We start from the raw sequence: 21,506 nt of genomic DNA, 5'->3' as shown, positions 1-21,506 counted from the left end.
ATTCCCACAAGAGATGGAGACAGAGCTGCAGTTGCATAGCCTAAACTATGAGTAATACAGAGGAATGAGTAATATTTCTGTCTGAACACAAGCCACCCAGGATGTACCTTTGATAGCAAAATATCAGAGGTACATGATATTACAGATCAACTGGGAGCATGAGAAGAAAACTATGGGTCTGCTGTACTCAATAGGTTCAAGTGTGTCAGTTATAATCTCAGTTACAGTGTATAGATTTCTTTTGTGTTGCTATAGTTGTATGCTCAGTAAACACACATTGAGTCAATGGGGTGTTTTTAATTTATTCAACAATAAATATTATTTATCTCTACCACAATCAGTGTAACTTCCGTGCAAAATGTCATCAAATAATTTTTTTTCCAAATACATTACAGTCAACGACACTGTTAAAATAGTTGTTCTTTGTGATATCAAAACCCTTCAAAAAAATAAAGTAGTGTAATATCAACCAGTCTTCAGTTGCTGGAAAGAACAAAGGGAATGTTCATTGATTTGATCTTTGAGTTCCAGTGTAGCACATCAGCATATAAATAATAATTAGAAACAGACATTCTAATACTATACTAATAATAAGTTATCATAATTAAGGATGCATTTTAAAAGATGTCTGATTAAAGGGATCAAAAGGAAAGAAGTTTGCCTGGAACCTTTTAAATTCTGTATATAGGAATAGCAGTCAGCACTTATACTGAACTATTTTAAAAAATGACCTCTATAGAAAACTGTTTGGCAGAGGCATCTGACGTTCAAGAATCATTACAGGCGAGGTAACCTTTAAAGTAACATTTACACTAAGAGGTGAAATAATTTTTTTTTTTAAATGGATAAAACAGCAATCAATATTGTAAAATAAGGAAATGGTGCAAAGAGATATAATAGAGAGCACTCCCCAGTATCACATTAACATAAAGTACGACAGCAGGCAGGCAGCATTTCCACATTCAAGTAAATGGATGTTTGAGACAACCTTCATCAATCATTAATATACAAACTCAGAGTAATCTTCAGTAGTATCTCATTGCCACAACAATTAAATATTAAGAAACAATGGTTGAAAATACGGGATGAAAAATATATTTGCGGATATGTTTTAGTGTTTGGTCCCTGTGTGCATGTGCACTTCTTGTACCAGAGTGAAAACAGGAACCGAAGCAGAAAGTCCTTAGAGATCAGGCACTCTGTTCCAGTCGCAGATAAGTCTTAACTGTCTTAGTTCAGTCATTCTATGGTTCCTTTCCAGACAGAGAAGTCCTCATAAATCATTCAGCGTGGTCCAATAGATTAAGGGAACTCTCTTGTTTGTGATGTGAGAACACAAGACTGCATTTATAAAAACAAAACCTGGTAACAAATATAGCACCATGATGGTTCACTGTGGGATTGAAAAGTAGGACTGAATTACATTTTCCCACTGAGGTGGTGTGCTGTATGCATACTGAAAAGTATACTGTATACACATTCCATTTGCTCGATGCTGTTTCAAAGCACCATGAGGTCATGAGAACTCAAACCCTGGCAGCGATAGCGCAACATCAACCACAGACAGGACTGAACCTGCTATCTCCACTAAAGATCGCTGCTTTTTCCGTTTACATTTTGTCCCCCTCCATCACAACCACTGATTCTACATACTTCGGATCGGAGTCGCTTTACTATCCCCTCTTTTCCTTGGAGTCCACCTTCTCATTTGTGGATTCTGCTTCATCCTCTTTAGGAGGGAACATCCACGCCAGAGCAGCACTGGCAGTGCCATCGCCGCTCTGACGCGAGAAGCAAAGGAAGGTGGCCCAAACGAAGGCACAGCAGCCGGTGAAGGCGGTCCGCATGTACAGAGGCACCAAGGCAAAGTTCAGAAACTGAGGGAGACAGATAAAGATACAGTATATTTATATCATTGTTCTGGTATAGTACATGTTTACGTATCAAACAAAAATTCAGATTTACAGTATAAAATAAATAGTTCCCATGCAAGTATTGTTGTGAGATGTCACACTGACACCGTATTCTCTAATTTAAACTACAGAATGTGGTCCTTACTTTGTCAGTTTTGTTATTTAGATTTTTGGGATGGGTCTGACAATCAAGGGTTGCTCCGCAGGGTTGTCTTTCAAAATATATCACATTATCACATATAACAGCTATTCAAATAAATGAAAACGAGGAAATTGAAGATTTTAATAGTGAAGACAATCTAAACTGAAAGGTCCACTTCCATTCAGGTTCATGAGGCTGTGAGATGTGACGGGACGCTCAGAATCATTAGCAAGTGGACCTTTGAGCTTAGATTTTCTTCGCTATATATTGTTCCCAAGGGTCAAGAATTGACAACTATCCATAAAAGATGTTAATATTTACCTGCATAAATGGCCAGAACATTAGCCCCGTCTGAAAAGACAGAAAGATCACAAATCATATGTAGACGTACACAAACCTCTACTGACACAATTGAAACCTATGATTACGAGAAAAAAAATAAACTTTATCTTTTAACTTTAGTGACTGAGATGCATGCTAATTACCGTAGTTAGATAGAGAGCCATCAGTAGAGCTCTCCCTGAACCACATAATAGCCTACATGTTAAATGAGCTGTTTGCAACAGTCATCAAATACATTAAGCCACAGTTTTGGATACATGCACTATAACGTCTTATCTGTTTTGATTTAGGCACAAGTTAACTGTCTCATGTCACACATTACACGAGCACTTGAAGGTGCTAGCGAGACGAACATGCTGTGAGAGCCTGTGTCTCTGCTCCTACTCACCTTATATGTATTCAGGAACTTTTCTCTCCAGTCTTCAAAGATGTCGTCTTTGCCCTCCAAGATGCTGACACCTGCGTGAGAACAAGACAAATGACAGTTCACTCTCTGACTGGCAGCTGGAAAATGATTTGACTGATGGAAGGTTTATAGTGTAAGTGGACTTTAAAGACACAGTATTATACAGTTTGAATGTCCTATAGGAATAGGAAGAAAAATCTCTATGGTAATAACATCACTTCATGTATTCGCAAGCTGTGTTATTGCACAAACAGTGGAACATTATTCTCTCGCAAAACATTAGCAGTACAATGACAGCATGTAACGGCATACAAAGTTTTGATTAAGCATATTATTGCCTATATTAATAGGTTAGTGTTTTGGTTTTCCTATTTTCTTTATTGGTGCCAGATTTACAGATTTGAGTAACTAAAAGGCTAGCTAGGTCATAGTCATACACATACTTGATTGTGTTTGTTTGCTATTTAAAGGTCCCATGGCATGAAAATTTCACTTTATGAGGTATTTTAACATTAATATGCATTCCCCCAGCCTGCCTATGGTCCCCCAGTGGCTAGAAATGGTGATAGGTGTAAACCGAGCCCTGGGTATCCTGCTCTGCCTTTGAGAAATTGAAAGCTCAGATGGGCCGATCTGGAATCTTCTCCTTATGAGGTCATAAGGAGCAAGGTTACCTCCCCTGCAAAGTGGCAGTTGGTCAAGGCTACACCCCCTCCTAAGGAAAGCTCATTGTGGGACTGGATCTGCACCAAGGCTGAATTACGGGAAAGAGACTTCAGATACAGTATTAGGGGACCACTAAGGTCTATATAAAAGAGACTTCAGATACAGTATTAGGGGACCACTAAGGTCTATATAAAAGAGACTTCAGATACAGTATTAGGGGACCACTAAGGTCTATATAAAAGAGACTTCAGATACAGTATTAGGGACCACTAAGGTCTATATAAAAGAGACTTCAGATACAGTATTAGGGGACCACTAAGGTCTATATAAAAGAGACTTCAGATACAGTATTAGGGGACCACTAAGGTCTATAAAAGAGACTTCAGATACAGTATTAGGGGACCACTAAGGTCTATATAAAAGAGACTTCAGATACAGTATTAGGGGACCACTAAGGTCTATATAAAAGAGACTTCAGATACAGTATTAGGGGACCACTAAGGTCAGCCACAGCTGCTCTCTCCGCTCCCTTTCTATTACCATCTGTGTGCATCCCGTCCCAGAAATGCTTGTTACTTATCCTAGCTTCTGGGGAGTTTACTCCCCGGAGTCCTTATGTTTTTTTTCACCCAGCGTATTTCCTTGGAGAACGTTGGCACCAAGATCCTGGTTGCAGCTGTCGCCGTGGTCCTGCTGCACTCCCTGCTAAGCTCTGTGGTGCCCTGCAATGTCATGCTGCGTCCTGCTGAACCCTGCTGCTTCCTGCTACGTCCATCCATGCATATATGACATGAACTACTACGACTACCATTTGAAGTCACCGTTCCATTATTAATGTGACTATTACTGCAACTGTTCATCGCATCCCCAACCGGCACCGTCAGACATCACCTACCGTCACTGTCGCACTGCTTGCTCTTGAGGGAATTACTGTAATTGTTGGGGCTTTGTAAATTAATAATAATAATAATAATTTATACTTTATTACTCCTGCAGGGGGAAATTCCAATGTTTTCACTCTGTTGTTATTACACACAGGTCGGAATTACACACACACATGCTCAGAACCTATACATGCACTAATGGAGTGAGGAAGCTGCCCATGGAGAGGCGCTCCAAGCAATTGGGGGTTTGGTGCCTTGCTCAAGGGCACCTTGGCAGTGCCCAGAAGGTGAAACTGGCACCTCTCCAGCTACCAGTCCACCACCATACTATGGTCCGATGGGGACTTGAACCAGCAACCCTCTGGTTCCCAACCCAACTATCTACAGACTGAGCGACTGCCACCCCCAAATTAGAGAGTGTGGTCTAGACCTAGGCTACTCTATCTGTAAAGTGTCTCGAGATAACTCGTGTTATGATTTGATACTATAAATAAAATTGAATTGAATATATAAAAGCATCCAAAGAGCACCATGTCATGGGACCTTTAAGTGAAAGCCTACTTGTACCACTGCTTTTTCTAATGCAATATACAGTGACATGAAGGTCTTTACTCCACTACACAACTCATTTCAGAGTGTGACATGTGACCTCTGCTAGTCAAGGTGTGTTTCACAGTGCAATGGCAACATGCATGCTGGCATGAGAAGAGCACCGAGAGGACTCGGGTCAGGTTACAAATTGACAGATATGCATATCTGTTTTGAGGTAAACCATTAACTAGCCTGCCGGCGCTCAGAGTGCCCCGGGGAGCTGTGGTGTGTGCTGTCAGCAGCTGTCCTGTCCCTGTCCCATGCCCTCGGCCCCACTGCCCTCCGTCCCACTGTCCCACTGTCCCACTACAATGAATGACCTGTGTAGAAGACACTGGTAGCCAGGGGCGACGCTGTGGTCTGGTCCAGGAGCAGCTTCCTCACCACCATCCGGACGGAATTCCCGGGAAACCTCCGCTCTAGGAACCGCATCCAGAAGAAATTGAAGTTACCGTGGAAACTGAACGCGACCACGGCGACGTTCCGTGTGTGTCTCCAGTCCATTTGTTCCCCTCGCGAGATCGACTGGTGGACGAAGTCCCCTCCAGCGAACAGACAACCGTACAGTGTAACGTTGGTGACCCACGGAAACCGACGGACTTGTCTCAAAAACGCCTGTCGCATTCTTTTACCGTTACTGTCGCTCAGTGGAATGGAATGTGGTGTTGGCAAATATTACAAAAATGTAATAGCCTACTTTGGTTAATTTTAAGCTAAACGTAACAAATGACACCGGCGTCTCCTCTGTCCGAATATCTCCGCGGCATCATTTGTCCGGATTTCAAAGGAAAAGGGCTCATAAGACTTATCGACGACACAATGTAGGCTTTAAGTTTCTCGTATAATGAACGTCGTAAAGTAGGTCTAATATAATTCCAGACAGGATAGCCTACTTGCTTGTCATGCACCATCCGACACCCGGCACGGGACTGCCAGTTTCACTGGTCGGATCGACTCATTCTGCGTAAAATTGATACGCCCCTTTTTACGTAAAGAAAAATCATCACAGTAGGATGCACAGTTGAAGGGCGGAGGGCGGAGCCTTCTAAATAGTCTCTGGCGGAGCACAACTGAAAGCTTTCCAAAAAAAAAAAAAAAAAAAAAAAAAAAAAAAAAACTGAAAGCTTTCCGCAGCCAGCTCAACCTGGAACTGTAACGTTAAACGTGTCAGGGTCACCTGTGAGGTGAGGATAACTGTTTTTTTTGTTGTTGCTGTGAACAAAATACTATCACAGGAGAGGTGTTAGTTTACATGGTGCATCAATCACTGGGGCTCAAGGAGCCTCCAGCCAGGGACAGGTTCAGTGAAATGAAGCTTGTCCAACATGATATCTTTTAAATCTTTATATCTTTGTCTATAACAAATAGGGTGAATATTCTTAAATTGGGACACCTTTTGAAAATTTCAATTCTGGAACAATTTACAGCTTGACAATAGTTGACAAGCTGACAGTTGGCAATCCTTTATTCTTCTATTAAAGTGCTGAACTCCAAAAATTCCACCTTTTCAACTTAATTTACTCTTATCTTAAAAAAAAAAAAAAACTTAAAAAATACATCGACATGACCATTTCAAACTAGATTTGACCATTTACATTTATTTAGCAACAGGTAGTATGTTCACAAGTTGCAACAAGTTGCACTGAATGCTTTAAGCACCTTGCAACCTTCTGAATAACAACTGATGAAAAGGCCTTATACAGTATATGGTGGTTTTCATTTGAACAATTAACAAAGATGCAATTAGTAAAATCATATTTTGTTGTATTCCACAAGAATCCATATCATCCCTCGCAGAGAACTATGAACATTTATACATGCGGTTTCCTAAAATGTACACATTCATGGCCATGTTTACATCAGTATGTAGAGTATAATATTAGTATTCCATTCTTATTAGGAAGGTGCATTAGTAGAGAAAAAAATAAACTTTGCTTAACAATGAAGAGCGTAACAATATGATTTCTCTTCACTGTTATAGACAGTGCCAAAATAAACAGTCTTCATTGTTGTTCCCCAACTGTAATTATTCTTCAATAGTAGGTCAAGCTTTACATTTAAGGATCATAAACAGTTTTACATTTTTTCGCCCATTAAATACATATTGTGCATACATTTTTTTGAAGCATACCTAAGTTAAGTTTCAGATGGATTAAATACCTCCCAGATGTCTATTGGTTTTCAGAATTAAAACTTGCTTGAGCTGGGCAAGTTTCCTGGCAACTCAGTCACTGACAACATTAACATTATAAAGGCAATTAAATGAAGTTTGAATTCTATTAGTAGAACCTGAACAATGGCTGCATGCAAGGTAGGAAATTAATAGAAAAAATGTTTTGACAAAAGTTCCACAAAAAAACTACTTATCATTTTGTATATTTTTTTAAGCCAAAAAAAACATACAAAATGATAAGCAGTTGTTTTTTTTTTAAACTGGACATAAGACAATGTTTCCTTCGATAACCATAACAGCCAAGCATAGTTGGACATTAACCTTGACTTACGGCAACACAGCAGATGGTAAAGGTTGTAGACTTTACACCACCTTACAAGAGTGGAAAAATTCACTTTTACAGGCATAAACAGAATCCCTTCTACTTCCTCTACTCTCTCTACTGGACCAGCCAGATGAGTAAGGAGAGCAATTGACCATACATACAGTATGGTCCAGGCAGGGGCTACCTCCATGTTAAGACACAATGAACAAAAAGACAGAGGGTGGCTGGGTCACAGTGTATCCATTGAGCTGAGAGGCAAAAGCAGTCAGGTTCCATGATAAGGTCCAGTGAGAGATAGGAGAGGGGCTTTATGACGAGACAACCCTCTCCCAGTCTCCCCTCTCGGTCCTGTGGTAGAGGTGTGGTTGGCCCCCGGGGAACAGGCTATCAGAGCTGGGGTGTCCCAAAAGAAACTGGATGGTGGTCTTCATGTGCTGGACGAAGTGTGGTGGCTCAGCCAGCGGAGAGGTGGACAGGTACTGGGCATGAGAGAGAAATACCAAAGAGTCAAAGTTTGTATGATGTCACTTTCTGGACTGCTGCTTCACACTCACGTTGGGAGCGTTTTAACAGAGAACTTAAACTTGCGTTATACTCGTCACAGCTGACGTCATGGGAGCGCCGTAACTATTTATACTCGCGTGGTGGTCGCGACTCTAGTTGCAGTCTTCTCCTGAACAGAGGTGTCGCTAATGAGGAAAGGCTACCGACTTTGCTATTGCTACGGACTAAAAAAAATGGCAGAACTGGCAGCAGCATTAACGTCAATGTTTCGATTTGATTGGTTGACCTACTTCGTCGGATCAAGCCTTTCATTCGCCATTAAAGAACTCATGGCGCACTTAAAATCCTGGCGCGCCAGCGAAATCTACGTCATTTTGACGTCACATTGGCACGCAACAGGTCGTCTGCGGTGACTTTAAAAAGGTCTTTAGGGCTGCACAATATATCATTGTTTATCATCATCGTGATATCAACTAGTGCCATAAACACATCGTGAAAAGGCTGCCACATATCGCAAAAGACCTTTAGAGATTCTTTTGTGTTAGTTAAAAGAAAATTAGTAGAAAACTGCACTTTAAAATGTCACTTTTTTGAAGTGGTGCCTTTTATATTCAATTCAATGTTCAATTTGTTCAATAAAAGAATGTTGAAAATGATTTCCTTTCATTTGTTTTAAATTCAACAAGCATTTTGTTTATTTTAGCAGAATGCTGAAAGCAGCAGAATTGCAGAAATTAGTACACTTTAATATCCGTCATCGCATATTTTCCTCATATTGTGCGGCCCTAAGAGGCCATAAATTAAGCATGAAAAATACAGAAGTATAACAAAGGATGAAGTAGATCACCTAAGACTTAATACTTCCCTGTTACCTTTAAAATTGTGTCATCATCTTGTGACAACCAGAAGGCAATATCCAGATTTGGAGACCACTTGCAAGGGCCGATTTTAACAAGCCCTCGACTTGAGTCATATATGTCTGCCATCTGCAAGAAAAAAGAAAAACAAAATTGTTTCACTAAATAAAACAATTAGCACATTACTAATTTTATGGGAAATCCAAACTTCATTTGTTCAAGATTATAATTTCATAAGAAATACTGTTTCATGAGATTTTGCATGAAACAGAGAGATGTGTTGTTGTATGTATCTGTGCCACCGTTTTTCATTCACAAAAGTGTCCAGTATTCACACATAGAAAACAACATTTTATATCTTATAGTACCTGTCCCCCAGTGAAGGTCCTTGCTGATCGCAGCTCTTCTGCAGGTCCTTTATGGGCGAATGTGGAAGGGAACACATCCCCTGTTTTAACATTTACACCTGTGCAGAAACAGACATGTAGACACAATATATTAGAGGGCACATGCCATGAAGGCATTGCTCTCACTTTGTAGCATATATTCATCACTTACCTATTCCATACACTACAGGCCTATGAGTTCCACCAACAACAATGTCATTCATTTCTACAAAAACAAGAGAACAGAAAGGTTAACTAGACCAAGGCGTAACTGGCAGAATGGTAAAGTCAAACAGGTATCAAGGTTACCTGTAATGCAACATGTTTCCAGATGAATATCCTCTTTCTGTTTTTGGAATGCTGCTGTAAAGTAAAAAGAGTCTAAGTGTTACAAAGCTTGAATGCTGCCAGCATAAAATTACTACATGACACGGGGCAATTTGAAAGACTATACCCAGTATGTTAAGGCTGAGTTTATGGGATGTTTTTGACTCATCGTTAAATCCCCCGGCAAGATGAAGCTCAAGTCTGCATGACGGAAAGCAAAGTGGAAGGAAATGAAGAACATCTGAATAGGATGTGCACTTTTATTATGTGTGTTTGTTTGTGTGTTTGGTACCTGCCCTCCTTACTGACATTACTCAGTGACGTCACAGCTTTCACAAGGAGCGGGACTTCAGACCAGGTGCTAGAACCATCACAGTGAGCAAGGCAAACAGCTCCACTTCCTAAGACATAATAAATCACGGCAGACATTACAAATGTCATTTCCATCCTAACTATATAGGCTACACAAGCAGAATAAGGCACACAGTAGGCTATGAATCTAATGAAAGGAATGTTACCGGTGTGTCGCAGCACAACCAAATGGCACGTGGTGGCATCATCAGATCCAATTACTGAAACACAGTCTGGGATGATAGGTAAGACACAAAGCATGTATTTTCATTATGATCCAGAATGGTTAACCTAGAATACTATCAGGGGGTTAGTTAGAGGCTAACAAGTTTAAACAAAAAACATGGATTGTGGTTGAACCTGAACTTGCATTAAAGACTAAAGAGGCTTCAGTTGGCTGGCTGGAGACGTTATCCAAACTTTGAAGAGACTGTCACTATTGTGTCTAGTCCGATATGTCTAGTTTTTAATAGCAATACATCTATTTAATTTACAATAACATTTGGGTGAGCTGAGAATCATCGGGCTTGACTTACTGTCTTCTGGTGTTGTTGCAGCAAACTCTCTTTGTTGGACATACAAGAAGCACTTTGGGTCCACACCAACAAGTGGCCTGGAGCGAAATGTGCTTGCATTTTCCTGTGACATAGTAAAAACAAAATGCATAACTTTACAGGCATTAATACAAACTAAAACTTACACAAAACCATAGAGCTTTATTTTCCTTTCTAAAATAGTTATACTGCAATATCTCTACTGACATATGTTCTATATGTTCTTCACTGCAGTGCATTACTTTGTTTCTTCTCTTAGTATGCACCAAAAAAACCAAGGCCAATTCCTTTAATTACCTCATATCAGGTGTCTTTTTTATTTGCGTGTCTTTCTTATTTAGTAGTTTTTTTTAAAATTGTATTCAAGGGGACATGCACATGATCTACCTTAAGTTACACTTATTTAGATGTAACACAATAAAAAATATATATAAATATGACCCTGACCATTGTTGTGTTATTCTTGTGCGGGTGCCACACCACATGTCGCAGCCATCCGTTAAATGCTTCAGCATTAACAGATAGTCTGTCATGTGTGATTACTTACAGAAAAGCCCTAACTGCTGACCGTTTCTCAGCAAGCTAAATTTAGTCACACATTCTAGAAACAAACCTGTAAATGTGGAAAGTTGTCGAACAGTTCCGCTGTCGAGCTTATGCGGTCAAGTCCTCTATTTTGAATGAACAACGGCATTTCCTTAAGCGAGGTCTAACGATACCTTAAAATTATCTGGTTATGATACTATTATAAAGACCAGTAATTTCATATTTTTATGGCTTAAAAGCTCGTATTATAACTGCAAATTTCGCAGTAAGTTAACTGTAAAACCAGTACATCGGGTTGAACTTCCTGGAAGGCTGTCTTCCTCTACTGTTACAGCTAAAGAGCCTCGCACTTGTTTCTGACACACCGCCACCCACCGTTAGTTAAAAGGGACGCTGTACGAACGTCTATACGAATTAAATTCACTATTATTACTGAGCTAACATTTGTACGTAGTGCCCGTTCTATCGAAACGAAGCTACGTAGAATTACTAGTTGAAGTTACGCCGCTAAAAAGGGCAGGGGGGGAAAGTGCGAAGCGGTTGTTTTGCTGCGTCTTGACGGTCGTGACGCATTCAACAATTGTTTACCATTTCCGAATTTGAACGTAATTATCGTCTAACATACATAGTTTTTCAAGCGTAAATTGCGTATATTTTGCTTTTGCGAATTTTAACATTGCACAACGTAAACAGACCGGTGTCAAACGTTAAAGCTTAGGTTACAAATACTGCGGAGGGAACGTTAACTTTTGTTTCGCCAACATGAGAGGGGGTTCTTCTTTCGGAGACAGAGACAGGGGCCGTGGACGAGACAGGTATGGAAACAACACACACATTTACCACATACATCACAGGAAGTTTCACTTAAAGCCATACTTGTTGTGCGAGTCCACTATTCTTTTGATATATGCAACATGAAAGCAGGGAAACGTAAAACCCCCTCAAGGCCTCTCTCCAGTTTGTAGTTACTTTCACTGTAAACGTTGCACTGGGTATTGTCATCACCAGACTGGAGCACAAACGTTTACTGTTCACCAACGTTAGTTTGTACACCGTAAATGTTACAGTTACAGTCAGTTATATCAATTATACGGTTATATACACGGTGAACCCTCAGGACCTGTAGACTGAGCTGAGCATCAGCTAACTCTGGGAATATTCAATCTTATGCAAATCACCACAATTAGGGGTTTTACAATTTTTGTGACGTTTGTGTATGACTGCACATTAGAACACTTATCCTGGACATTATAACGTACGTGCAAATTAGTAGGTATAGGCGTATGTGTGTATTACAATTGCACTTATATATATATATATATATATATATATATATATATATATATATATATATATAAATAAATATAAAGAAACAGATAGATACATGTCTTCAAATGAACATAGGACATTGATTTAGGCAATGTACAGACTGGTTGGGATATGTAATAAATCGATCCAGATACATGTGTGATGGAGCCCCCTTGTGGACTACAGAATTGCTACTCTGGACTTTAGACAATAATAATTCTGCAAGTAGAGTGAAGTCTGGGCATATGGATTCAGCCATAAATATGTTACAACAGACAAACCTAAAATACAGATAGAAATGATCATCACATCTTTGGTGGTGACAGTAGTAACTGCAGTGTTGACACAGCCACTGTTGATAGTCATTGGCATGATGTAAGCAAACCTGAAAAATCTACAGTAAATAGCTGTAGAAAATGCCTTACTGATTCCACATTGCTTTTTAACTCAGGCCACAGTTTGGGTCCATGGGCGGTCGCGGTGGACCCCCACCAATGAAGTTTGGGAATCCAGGTGAGCGTCTCCGCAAGAAGAAGTGGAACCTGGACGAGCTGCCAAAATTTGAGAAGAACTTCTACACTGAACACCCTGAGCTCCAACACAAGAGTCAGGTAAGTCCTAATATTTCTCTCTCTCTCTCTCAATTTATATGATAGCATGACACTGTGTTGGATTGAGCATATTTCCATCATTGTTCCTTATTATTCAACTATTACGGTGGCCATCATTAACTATGTTGTAGTTGCAGACAATATTTATACACCAAGCAGCAAACATTAAACACCTTAATTGATAGAGTACAACAATGTCTTCTCATAATTATATTCCTTTACTAAATCAGAGTAATTTCAGCAGAAGGTATTCTAAAAAAAATGTAATAATTTATACACCATGTCCAAATGTATCTTTTCTCCCCCCTCTTTATCTGTGATATACAGTATGAAATGGAAGAGTATTGCAAAAAGAAGGAGATCACCATCAGAGGCACTGGCTGTCCAAAAGCGATCACTGCTTTTCACCAGGCGCAGTTTCCTCGTTAGTAAACCTTACATTATAGAAACTATCATGTATAATCTCTGGGAAACATTAGCATGTACAATAAATAATTAAATCACTCACTCCAACATCTTGAGACTTCAAAATATAGTTTTTTGTTTTGAAGCCCTTTACAAGGTGAGTTTAAACAAAACAATAGTACTGGTCTAAATGTCCCAGTGTTTGTATAATGTGTCTTACCAGGACCAGTGGGATGTTTACAAGAAAAAGAATATTGACTGATAGTGGTAGGGATTGTCTTTCTGATGGAAATAATTAAAGATAGAAACCAAAGTAACTGTCCTGAAGTCTCACTGTTGATTGCCTCCCTCCTTCTCTGGCAGAGTATGTGATGGATGTTCTGATGCAGCAGAACTTCAAGGAGCCAACAGCGATCCAGTCCCAGGGCTTCCCTGTGGCCCTGAGCGGCAGGGACATGGTGGGGATCGCACAGACTGGCTCCGGAAAGACACTGGCTGTAAGGCTGCCTGGCAATCATCCTCTATGATGATGACACTATAATAGACATTTAGTTATAAAAAGTTTATTAACATAGCATATTTCACATCATAAAAAGTGCTAACAGCTTAACATTAAATTAGAATTGAAATGCATAAACCATAAAGAAATACAACATAAAGTCAAGACAAAATGCACATAAGGAACAGCAGCACAATTGCAGAAGGACCATGTATCGATCATTTCTAAATTTCTAGAGTCTAAATTAAGTTTTTAAAAGGGATTCATAGAAGAATGAATTGGTTTCCTTTTGATACTATAGTAGGGTAAGTATTTAGTTGTGTTTTATGTTTTTTTGTTCCCTGCAGTATCTTCTTCCTGCTATTGTACACATCAACCACCAGCCTTATCTGGAGAGGGGAGATGGACCAGTTGTGAGTCAAATTCCATGTGTTAGTGTTTTGTCTAAATGATACTACCTTAGTGTGGGCAGGCATACAATCAGTCTGTAAACACTTCCTGTTTGCTCTTTGTCTGCTCCTCAGTGTCTGGTGGTTGCCCCAACCAGAGAGCTGGCTCAGCAGGTTCAACAGGTCACATATGAATATGGCAAGTCTTCCCGTATCAAAAGCACCTGTGTCTATGGTGGAGCACCCAAAGGACCACAGATTCGAGACCTCGAGAGAGGTGGGTATAGTTGTTGATGCAGCACATGCGATGGATTATTGAAAGTAGATTGAAATTCAAAACCGTTGTATCAAAAAATCTCCCTGCTCAATATATACTTGTGTATTTTTGAGTACTACCAGCTTTGGGGTGGTGAACTAAGTTGACTTAAACTTCACTAAACTTAACTTCACCTAAAGGGGCTGTACTCAAAATACTGATAAAAACAGTGGGCTGTGATTGCCTCCACACAGCTTTCACAGACAGTTTCCCAATACGTGAAATACCAATGTTTTTTCACTCCCACGTGTGCTAACATGCACACGCAGCCGCACCTGTTATCAAAACAAGTTTGCTGCTATATTAATGTTCTGAATGTCCAGTACAGCCACTTTAATATATTAATTTATTAAAATAATAATTAATTTATTAAAATATAATATATATATATATATATATATATATATATATATATATATATATATATATATATATATATATATATATATATATATATATATATATATATATATATATATATATATATATATATATATATATATATATAGTGTAATTAATGAATTTAATATATTTTAAAAAACAGAGCTATACTCTGGTATGCAAATGAACTACACCCACAACTTTTTCATGAGTAAATTCCACAGCTGCTGCCTGGTATTTTAGCCCACACGGCATTTCCCTGTGAGGTGTGCCCATAGACAGTACAGACAGTAATTGCTGTACAATGAACCAATCAACAATCGGAGCACAACTATTAGTGGAATGGTCCCCCTGAGCATCTAATAATGTGTGAATCTTTCTTTTTTGGGACATGTTGATTTTGTATGACTCTAGGTGTTGAGATCTGTATTGCCACACCTGGTCGCCTCATTGACTTCTTGGAGAGTGGGAAAACTAACCTGCGGCGCTGCACCTACCTCGTGCTGGATGAGGCTGACCGCATGCTGGACATGGGCTTTGAGCCACAGATTCGCAAGATAGTTGAACAAATCAGGGTAGGCTCGGTTAGGTTGAGTCAACATGACTGCTGAATTTAAAATGATCACCTTGATTAATGTATTTATGTAATGTAGATTTTTCAGTTAAATCAGTTGTATGCGATCTCTCTCTGTGTCTCTTAGCCTGATAGACAGACTCTGATGTGGAGCGCAACCTGGCCGAAGGAGGTCCGGCAGCTTGCCCAGGACTTCCTGAGGGACCACATCCAGATCAATATTGGCGCTCTTGAGCTCAGTGCCAACCATAACATTCTGCAGATTGTCGATGTCTGCATGGACAGTGAAAAGGACCGGAAGTAAGGATAGCCATAAAATATATTTGACCTAAAATGATGTTATGTCATGATTATATCATTAACTGCTATAATAGTGTTACAGACCACAAGATTATCCTTTTATTTTTATTTAATTTCATTCAAGAACAACACACATTAATCAACATAACTCTAAATGTGTCAGCGTTAGCCAGCTGGCAAATTTTCATCTGTAGTCCTTTTGGCGAGATGTTTTGAAACCAAAGCAACAGGAATCAGCAAGACATTAGTACAGGTTAAAACTAACAGACATAAGACAACAAGATGCCATAAAGACAGCTGTAAGCAAAAAAAAAAAAAAAAAAAAGCATTCTCAAGACAGTGCAGAAGACATGCAGAGCAACAGGAAGCAGCAAAACATTAATAAAGTAATATCCTGATTCAGTACATATAGCCATACAAGCAGGCAATACAAAGCTACATAACACAGACAAGCAATGCTGATTATAGCCATTTTTTGACACATGCAAAGCAGCAATACGCAATGCGACCTAAATAAAATACAACAATCATGATGGAGAACTTTCACACTGTTGAAACTGAGCTCAGTGCCACTGATGTGCTGTGATTGTCTCGCCCTTTCTGCAGGCTGTTTCAGCTGATGGAGGAGATAATGGCTGAAAAAGAGAACAAAACCATCATCTTTGTGGAGACTAAGAAACGTTGTGATGATCTTACCAAGAGGATGAGGCGGGACGGGTGAGAAATGACTGTTATGACACAACGTGATGAGTGAAGTTCTAGGATGAATTATCCAAATGTTGTGTTCACTAATCCTTCCACTTCATTGTGGGTTTTTTTCCCTAGGTGGCCAGCCATGTGTATCCATGGAGACAAGAGCCAGCCAGAAAGAGACTGGGTGCTTGCAGGTTAGAATACTTGTAATACAGTATTACCACTTGAAGGATTTTATGCTAAAAATGTGACCGATGAACGGTCTGGCCCTAAAAAGGCCAGACTTAATCTGACTCCAATTCTATGGTCACTACACCCTGAATAGTGTTCGTTTACTGGTAGATCAGAGAAATAAGACTCAGGATTCGTTCAGTTAAAGTTATAACAAGCTTTAGTGAAGAATGATATTGCAATCTACAATTACGTGTACACGGATCAGATACTTCCATACAGGTCTATCTTTCACCTAGCAAATAGACAAAGATTCCCCCAGCATCTGATGCTGGCTAAGTTAAGATACTCTCTATTTATCCATTTCTGTCCCATCTTCTGGCGATGCTGTCATCAGTTTGGATACAGTCCAGATCTTCTGGCTACAGCCGGCTCCTAACGATATGTAACGCACTGTATGAAAAAGTTACATCGGCTTCCCCCATTCTCAGGTCAAAAGAGACAAGTTGCTATTGTTGGATTTGAATACCTGTGTGTTCTTAATCTTCTGCCAACGTAAGGAGTTCTGAGAGCCAAGGCCATTTCCATACTTTGTACCACATATGTCGCGCTTGCAAAACACTGCTACATTGTTGTCTCCATCCCCTCCGATCAGAGAAGACCTTTTTTCAGGCAATATCTCACACTTCCTTTATAATGTCTTATCACTTTAAAAACAGTTGGCTTCTCATAACCCAGAGAAGTGGAGACAACAAGGTCAGCTTCATGAACTCTAAAAACCTCTTTCTCTATTCTCACAAAATATATTCTAACACACACTTCACTCCAGCTCTTTGTTTTAGTGAAAACCGTTCCTTTCAAAAACTGCTGATCAGTATGTGTAGGTTTTTAAAGTTACACATTCACTAACGCCTGAGTCGAGTGTGAGTGGAGATGATTTCCATGTCTAATTCCTACCAATATTTTTGTTTAATCCTACAGAATTTCGGAGTGGTAAAGCTCCAATACTGATTGCTACCGATGTGGCCTCTCGTGGTCTGGGTATGTCTGCTCACACATCCAGTTAACTGCTGCATAATCTCTCACTTTCTGCATATTCCTGTGAATAATTCTTTTTTCCTCTAAATAATATTAAGTGTGTTATACACTTATAGAGTAACACAAGTACAGTCACCACAGTTAATTGATGTGTACAGTACAACTCCAGCTATTATTTTGACCACTAGGTAAGTATACTGCTACAGATGAGACCAGCTATATCTGGCAATAAAGTGGGGCAAAAACAAAATGCATTTCTAGCGCAACAGTTAATGTAGAATTGTCTGCCTTTGGCTATTGTCAGGTTGATATTATGACCGTTGAAGGTGTAATCTGTTTGAATTTGGTGACATACAGTGAAACAAATCAGCACATTATATTTAACAATCTCCCTTACTATTATAATCCGAGAGTTAAATTAACTGTTAAGTCTAGTATGGAGGCTGCAGGCCAACTGGGTTTATAGTCTGTTTCTTGTTATTGCAGTTAAAAAGCATCCTTCAACCGGGGCTCTTTGGCACGCTGCCTGAAAGGAGGGCCGTGTGGGGCAGGTGTTTCTGCACACCTTTCCTATTTCTCCTTAATGGTGTCAGTACAAATTAAATGAAGATGCTCCCATATTACCCGTTGTTCCACACATAAGATTAAAAAAATGTGTAGGTGTTCCATTGGTATAATTCTGCAAAATGATACACATTGTTATGTTTGCAGACAGTGGCAGCCAAATTATCTCCGGTCCACCAAGTGGAAGGCTATGATGGATATCTAATTTGTTGGCAGGATAAATGTGAGAAGGGGGGATGAGTAAAGTGTCTGAGTTGCAAAAATCCCTATGACCATATCCTTGTTCTTTTTCCCCTCTTCTCCTCTCAGGGTTTGGCAGCACACGGCAGCTGTAACAGTCTGTGCTGCTGTCACTGCCCCTCGCAGTCCCTTTTAAAGTAGAAGCTCGGCTAGTTTTGGGGGGATTAAAGCCCTCTTATTCTTCTTGGGTTACTAAGATCCCCCTGCCCGGTATTGTCAGAGTTTTAAATCCAACGAGCCTTCCTTGGGAGCAGCCTGAGGTTCCTGTATGTCTGCCCATCGGTCCGTCCCAAAAAGCAGACAGACAGGGGGGAGAGAATTAGACGGGCTCGTCTGGATCCAGTCCTGGCCAGGGTCTGAGGAGGGTCCTGCCATGCAGCGAGAGAGCAACAGAACCAGCCGTTGTGTTTAACGGTTCTGCTCCCGTCTGTCGTTGCTGGTGTGTGCAGAAGGTGGAGGGATGCATCCGGTCTCCCTCCCATTCCTCCTCAGCCCCTCACTATAAACCAGGACTGATCAGGGGGGACTGACTACCTTTGTAAAATCAACATGACGGGGGTAAGTACCTCACCGCCCCTTTCTCTTAACTCCTCCATGAGCTCACCATACATTCAGGTACTTCCATCTTGCTCATATTTTTTTAGTCAAAAAGAATAGCACAGTCTCTGTCCCGGCACACTGTCATTCTGTTATTCAGTAGGTCACGACTGGTGAAATGGCTTTCCTCTGTCATGATGGAGGGGAAAAGGTTGACGTATTGATCAGCAGTGCTGTCAGAGCCCCACGTCTTCCGTAATGAGAAACAGACTCCTTGTCTTCACACATTTTAACCTGTAATCACATTGGTGTGAAGATTATGAAGTGCATGGTTTCTGTACAGCTCGATCTCAAAAACATGAAGTCAAGTTCAGTTTGAACTGTATTGGATTTTAATTAAAAAGGTTATAATGGTGGGTAACTGAAATGCATGTTTGGATTATCCGGTAAAAGAGGTAAGTTAGATTTTTATTTAGAATATATATGTTTTATCTTTGTAAAAAAAAAAAAAAAAAATATATATATATATATATATATATATATATATATATATACGTATACGTATACTTTTATTTATTTACAAACCATAAGCTTTTGAAGTGGAATTTAAATGATCCATTTTTTTCTCCATAAGCTTTGCCCCCTGTGAGATAATCCTCTTTTCCCTTTCCTCCATGCTGTAAAACCGATTCGTCTTTATCCAAAAGATGTGGAAGACATCAAGTTTGTCATCAACTATGACTATCCCAACTCCTCTGAGGATTATGTCCACCGTATTGGACGTACGGCCCGCAGCACCAACAAGGGCACTGCCTACACCTTCTTCACCCCAGGGAACCTGCGGCAGGCCCGAGACCTTGTCCGGGTGCTGGCGGAGGCCCATCAGGCCATCAACCCCAAACTGCTCCAGTTTGTGGACGCAGGGCAAGGGGGAGGAAGAGGCGGTAAGGACCGTCACCGTGTTTTCAACTTAATATGTCAGTCCATCATACCGTAAAATGAGATATAATAATACCGAGATTACATTTGTGGTTTGTTACAGGTGGCAGAATGCGTTACCGCGGCAGCGGTTACAACAACCCTAGCCACATGTACCAGGGGGACTGTGATCGGCGCATGCACGCCGGCGGGGGCAGCGACAGCAAAGACGGCCGCAGTGGTTTCAGCCGCGACGGCCGCAACGATCGTAATGGAGAGCGCTCCACTTCCTCCTCCTCCTCTTCCTCCTTCAAGGACAGGAGCCAGGATCACAGGAATAGCTACAACTCGGGCTCAGATCAGTACCAGAGTTACAGCGGCAGAGGGGGCTACAACTCCCGCAGCACAGGCCAGTCTGCCGGAGGTCCGGATAAGTCTAGCCAGCCACCGGGTCCGTTTGGCCAGCCTCCTCCTTCTCCTCTTCCTCCTCCATCATCAGGGGGGGCGTGGCCTCTGATGGCTCACCAGTTTGCTCAACCCAAGCCAACGCCAATGGGCTTCATGGGGCAGTCCTCTTACAATTTTGCTTCTCCACCCCCTCCTCCTCCAGGCCCTCCACCTCCCCGGAAGTAGAATTAGGAGCAAGAAACACTCATTTGCAGTGAGTTTATGTTAATTTGCACTACTTGGTGTGTTGACAGTGTTACTTTGTTTTTACTCTCAGATTCTTTGTCATCTCCAGTAGGCGGGGCTTTGAAAAGGCATATATGCCTTTTCAGTATCTATGTTGGTAATTGCATACATTTTCCATTTGTTTCATACTTTTTAATAATGCACCTAAACCATATTTTCAACCTTGATTGTAATTCTCCAGTCTTATACAGTTGCTCTCCATGTACCATGGAGGAGCTGTCATTCATCAACTGTATTAGGATTAGTATTTGGTTAGAATGAAAACTACATTTCCACTGAGTACTCAGTACTCGTGCATGGTTAAAAATGCTGGTCTACGGTAAAAAGGATTTCTAATATAAACCGTCCCATTCCAGAGTCAAGTTTCCCTCTAGCTTCAGTAAAGTTAAAACTCTTTTGACTAATTTTGTTAGAGGTTTTGATGCAATATAATTATTGCAGTGATTTTGTTTTTTGTTTTTATTTTAATGGACTGTTGCACTAGATTTAGATACATTTTATCTCGTTAATTTTACCTGTCCTGTAGCGAATCAAAACTGATGTTTCTGTTTACTTGTAACTGTTGAAGTCACATATTGTTTTATTAAGCAGATAAGCTAATGCTGACTTTTCAGGGGGATTGTTAACTAAATTGCAGCTTGTTGCTTGTTTCCTCTTTTATTCACTGGGCTCTTTTTTTCTTAAATAAAAGAATCAAAGCAGCATTTTCTACTTTGCAAATTATTTATAAGTCAAGTAAATTCCCCATACAAATGACTTTATTTGCCTTAAATACACATTTGTAGTACATTTTCATTTGTACCCAGCAGTATGTACATGTGTTGCTTTTGTATTTTCCATGTGCACTGGTAAATATACACCATGGCATCAAGCTTTTATTTACATTAGAAGCACAAATGGAT

General features: G+C 40.2%; 3 protein-coding genes across 4 annotated transcripts; 1 reads left to right on the top strand and 2 right to left on the bottom strand.

Annotated features, from left to right (window-relative positions):
* Positions 1-1,609: 1,609 nt before the first annotated feature.
* On the bottom strand, positions 1,610-5,886 carry LOC114572348 (mpv17-like protein). 2 transcript variants are annotated; one of them, XM_028603946.1, is made up of 4 exons: positions 5,265-5,886; positions 2,786-2,856; positions 2,377-2,406; positions 1,610-1,877 (listed from the first exon to the last, which is right to left on the bottom strand). In XM_028603946.1, the coding sequence occupies exons 1-4, from the start codon at positions 5,566-5,568 to the stop codon at positions 1,674-1,676; spliced, it is 609 nt and encodes a 202-aa protein (XP_028459747.1). In that variant the 5' UTR covers positions 5,569-5,886; the 3' UTR covers positions 1,610-1,673. The 2 variants fall into 2 exon arrangements, with proteins under 2 accessions (XP_028459747.1, XP_028459755.1); XM_028603954.1 differs by having other exon boundaries at positions 5,397-5,886.
* A 636-nt stretch (positions 5,887-6,522) lies between these two features.
* On the bottom strand, positions 6,523-11,347 carry ntan1 (N-terminal asparagine amidase). Its single transcript, XM_028601187.1, has 10 exons — positions 11,035-11,347; positions 10,404-10,506; positions 10,035-10,100; positions 9,809-9,917; positions 9,644-9,717; positions 9,499-9,552; positions 9,362-9,415; positions 9,172-9,269; positions 8,819-8,932; positions 6,523-7,921 (listed from the first exon to the last, which is right to left on the bottom strand). Exons 1-10 carry the CDS (start codon positions 11,113-11,115, stop codon positions 7,751-7,753), a joined length of 924 nt encoding a protein of 307 aa, XP_028456988.1. The 5' UTR covers positions 11,116-11,347; the 3' UTR covers positions 6,523-7,750.
* Positions 11,348-11,459: 112 nt separating this feature from the next.
* Positions 11,460-21,306, top strand: LOC114570705 (probable ATP-dependent RNA helicase DDX17). Its single transcript, XM_028601173.1, has 13 exons — positions 11,460-11,782; positions 12,727-12,886; positions 13,214-13,310; positions 13,655-13,788; positions 14,138-14,203; positions 14,315-14,456; positions 15,291-15,451; positions 15,578-15,750; positions 16,357-16,467; positions 16,576-16,637; positions 17,596-17,655; positions 19,701-19,937; positions 20,036-21,306. Exons 1-13 carry the CDS (start codon positions 11,730-11,732, stop codon positions 20,542-20,544), a joined length of 1,965 nt encoding a protein of 654 aa, XP_028456974.1. The 5' UTR covers positions 11,460-11,729; the 3' UTR covers positions 20,545-21,306.
* The last annotated feature ends 200 nt before the right edge of the window (positions 21,307-21,506 follow it).

This window comes from Perca flavescens, chromosome 2, assembly GCF_004354835.1.
Source record: "Perca flavescens isolate YP-PL-M2 chromosome 2, PFLA_1.0, whole genome shotgun sequence".
NCBI lineage: Eukaryota > Metazoa > Chordata > Actinopteri > Perciformes > Percidae > Perca > Perca flavescens.
The sequence above is the reverse complement of the archived record's forward strand: the minus strand, read 5'-3'. Positions and strand labels throughout refer to the sequence as shown.